The 4103-nt window shown below is 34.5% G+C and overlaps 1 protein-coding gene across 1 annotated transcript in view; it reads left to right on the forward strand.

Annotated features, from left to right (window-relative positions):
* The window catches only part of LOC106463864 (probable glutamate receptor), a 17526-nt gene extending 13429 nt beyond the window's left edge, over nucleotides 1-4097 (forward strand). Inside the window, exons 8-9 of the mRNA XM_022391492.1 lie at nucleotides 1779-2038; nucleotides 3528-4097. Of these exons, the coding sequence (XP_022247200.1) occupies nucleotides 1779-2038; nucleotides 3528-3801 (534 nt within the window). The 3' untranslated portion in view covers nucleotides 3802-4097. The remainder of the gene's footprint in view (nucleotides 1-1778; nucleotides 2039-3527) is intronic.
* The last annotated feature ends 6 nt before the right edge of the window (nucleotides 4098-4103 follow it).

A 4103-nucleotide genomic window follows, 5' to 3' on the forward strand; every position in this document is an offset into this window, starting at 1 on the left:
CACAAAATACATAGGAAGCTCCAGCAGCTATTAGTGTGCTTAATTGTAATTTTTGATGGTGTGTTTTGTTAACATTTTCTGGGACTCATGTTATCAGGGACGCTATAAAGAACAAAGTATGGAAGGAGTTTGATGCATAGTTTATAATAATTGGTTTAAAATGTCTGTTATATTATAAGAAAATATTATTCACGGAACTCCAAATATGTAATGCAAGTTATTTTAATAAATGTATACAAGTTAAGCTATGTAAACTTATTGTCTGTCAGGATCTAACTTAATTGACATACAGCAATTAGTGGAAACGCGGCCATGATAAATAGGAACAAAATATTCATTAGAGTTATCCTTCAAACTACTTTGTTAGTTTGTTGAGTGTCACACAAAGCTACTATCTGCACTAACCATCTCTAATTTAAAAGTGATAAACTAAATGGAAGGCAGCTATCTCCTGCCAATTCTTGGTCTACTCTAATCGAATAGATAGATTGACCGTCAAATTATAGAGCGAACATGTTTGGTGATGGAATTATGGCCAACTACTTTTACGTATTTGCTGTTACCCATTCCACTTTCAATCGTTTACTCTACATTAATAAATTACATTTAACTGTTTCTTAATCCATTAATTTTAGCCTAATTTAGCGTTAAAGTTTCGTTTTAATAAAACAATACATTGAAAGTATTAACAGCTTACACAATATAAAATCAATAGTAAAATCAAAACAGCTAATAACGGTCTCTGGTTAAAAACAAACACTAAAACAAGGTTCAACAATACGATGATTTGATTTCAATTTTGATGGTGATGGGTGGTTTGGATGTTGTTTTGCTATTTTTATTAAGTTGTTTGAATTACCTGTATATATATATATATGTGTGTGTGTGTGTGTGTGTGTCTGTCTGTATCTGTGCTTCAGTGATTACCCTTTCAAGAAAAAAATTGTAGGAATCCGCAAATAACGGAGGCTCAGAAAATGTATTATGGAGTAAGTATGATTTTCTGACCTTGGTAAAGTTTGCAGTAACCAAGAAATTGGGCACCATGTAAGCGAAGTCACAAGTAATCTTTAATCACAAAAAATGTGCTTTACGACTAGACAGAAGTTCACTTTTACTGTTAAAATATCTTACCAATTGTGGAACAATACTGAATGAAATCTCTAACCACTCCAACTCAAAAAGGTGCATGCGTCAGTCACGTCACTGTTGGCTGTCTTAAAAGCAAAACAGGGAGTATATATAGCCTCAAGGTATTACGTGACACATCAAAAGCGTATCCCAATTATGTATACTACAGCAATCTGTCTAATGAGAAAGCTCATGCGACACCAAAGGTGAATGATTCGGGATAATATGTAACCAGAGTGACAACAATTTAGCCACGTCTCAGAACAAGGACTATTGTTAAATTCATATGCACACGTATGTGTGAAACATTTGAAGTCCTTGGTGAACAAAATGTTTACTTATCTAAATGGAAAACAAATACTATAATTAGTATGCTTACACTCTACACACATCGTTGTTATATTTCTTGAAGTGTTTCATTTAGAATAACTTCAATGATCAGGTTGTTGTTCAGGATGAACTACGCCGATGTTATGTTCCTTACTTAATGGTAACAGTTTGTTTTTTGTAAACGTGTTCCTTGACTTACAATTTTTTGTAATACAAATTAAGATTCGCAAGGATAAAACTTAGCAAAGAGAATATAGTTTGTTTATTAATGCTTACACGCCAGGATTGTTTGTTGTCGTGACCTTTGTTTCTTTCAGAGTGCTACGGAAGGTTACATGTACGTAATTGGTAAAGACATGAAGGAAGATGAAGAGACTACAGTGAGTGACCTTAGCATCGGAGCCTACAGGGTCATGGAAGAGGAGTATGCTTTTGTCTTTCCCAAGCTCTTTATGGAAGGCACACTGGTTAACCACGGGTTTAAAGATTATTACTTCGGCAAACAGAACTTTTACAACATCCTGTTTTCTATCGTTATACCTAAGGGATCACCACTAAAGGAAGCATTTGATAAATTGTAAGCAAAGGATATTTAAACTAAAATGAGTGAAAAACTTTTGAATATAAGAGGAATTTTTTTTATTATTAGAGTATTATGTGAGTAAAACATGTTTTTCGTTTTTGTTAAATACAAAAACTGTACAATGGCCTATCTATAGTGTGCTCATTGAAAGAGTCAAACCCTGAATTCTAGCGTTATAAGCTCTTAGGCTTACGGCTCAGGCATAAAAAAGTTACTAGATAAACTATCTATAATATGCTGTACCCACTGCAGGAAATAAACCCCGAATTTTAATGTTATAAGCCTTCAAGTTTATCGCTGAACTACTGGAGAGCTGATGTATTCCTTTTTTTGAATCTTCTAAAACTCAGTTTTTTGTGTTTATGAGTTTCGTGTTTACTCCAACAGTAAAATTACCGAAAACTCAGGAGCAATGAGCACCTCGAGGAATTCTAGTTAAGTCGGTTTAACTTTCTAATCGAAAATTATTCTCTTCCAAATCACAGTTCCCAAGCATGACCCGTTTATGCCAGTGACCAATTTACTGGCCATTGCAATGTTTTTATTCAAGATGGAGCTTCTGCTCGTTCAACCTGAGTCCCAAAACAATGACTTGTAAGTCATGGAATTACAACTCTGCCTTGACCAAGCAAATTGCCGGATAACATGAACCATATCAGTAATGTGAGGTCTGTCGTTGGTTATTCCCTATGGGCACGCCATAAAAAATAATTTACAGGGACATTATTGCCAAAGTCCATCGCCAAGGGTGGAATGATATTCCACAGGATTATATTTCAGATCTTGTAAATACGATGGTAACTGTGATTCTGTCTTAAATATTGCAAAGGTCAGATCCACTGAATCCTTTTGGTAATCGTTTGTTTCATGATATAATAAAATGGCGTTACGTCTGGGATGGGCGTCTGTTTACTTGCTGGTAGGCTGTATATCACTTGAGATAGTAACAAATATTTTAATAAGGTGCAGATTGTTTGATTAATTATAAGTAATATGCTGAGGTTATCTATTAATGATAATTTCAAATATTAATGACTCACTTCCTTAAGGATATCAATTTGATCCGCTTTTTGCACAAAGGCTTGGCAGATTCAGCACATAATATCTATAGCTCACATGTTTCATATAAAGAGTTATATGGTCTTTTATGACGGTGTTTCAAAACACAACCAAATGAATTGTTGTTTGTCTAATTATGGGTCTTCTGTAGTAACAGAAAGAAAATAAATCAAAAATAACGATTCAAAGGTTTATTTATAAAACTGAGTTAAACGAAAAGAACTGAGAATCCAAAGATATAAAGTGAATGATACAGTCTAGGATTAATTATGTTTAATACTCTATCGGTAGATTTTGTTCTTCGAAACCTTTTTGTTTGTTTTTCTCGGAATTTCTAAATATGTTTGTTTGTAACTGAAGCTTAGTTTAGAACGTGAAATACTGTACACATTAACGTAAAATTAATGTACACATTCCATTACAGACTGATACGACTGAGCGAAATGGGCTTGACTGACAAATGGAAAAAGGATATTATCAATCAGCGGAAACTAAAAAAGACATTTTTGGAGCAAGGCAACTCCACGGCACTGAGCACAGGCAATGCGGGAGGTCTACGTCCGTTAAGTCTCGAAGATTTATTGGGCTCTTTCATTCTCTTATCTGTCGGGTGTATATTAGCCATGTTAGTGCTCCTGTTGGAACAAGCTTTGTTTTGGTACAACCTGAAATTCAATAAGAAAAATACTCGAAAGTAACCGACCTGTGAAATCGAGTTACAAAACAAAGTAAGAAATACAGGGTGTCCGAAAGTTATGTGACGTATTACATACTTAACCTACGACAAGACAGTAACAGTTACAACTTAGAGTTTACTGTGGATGAAGGGTACATTTATACGGTTTTTTGCCACACGTCATGTGCCATCAGTACAACTCTACATATACCCCGTTTGTGGCACTCGAGATATCGAATGGATATTTGATTTATATTTATGTGTTCATGTTCATGAAGTGTCCCCAAATTTTTTGTTTGTTTGTTTGTTTTTGAATTTCGCGCC

Source organism: Limulus polyphemus, unplaced genomic scaffold, assembly GCF_000517525.1.
Source record: "Limulus polyphemus unplaced genomic scaffold, Limulus_polyphemus-2.1.2 Scaffold1506, whole genome shotgun sequence".
NCBI lineage: Eukaryota > Metazoa > Arthropoda > Merostomata > Xiphosura > Limulidae > Limulus > Limulus polyphemus.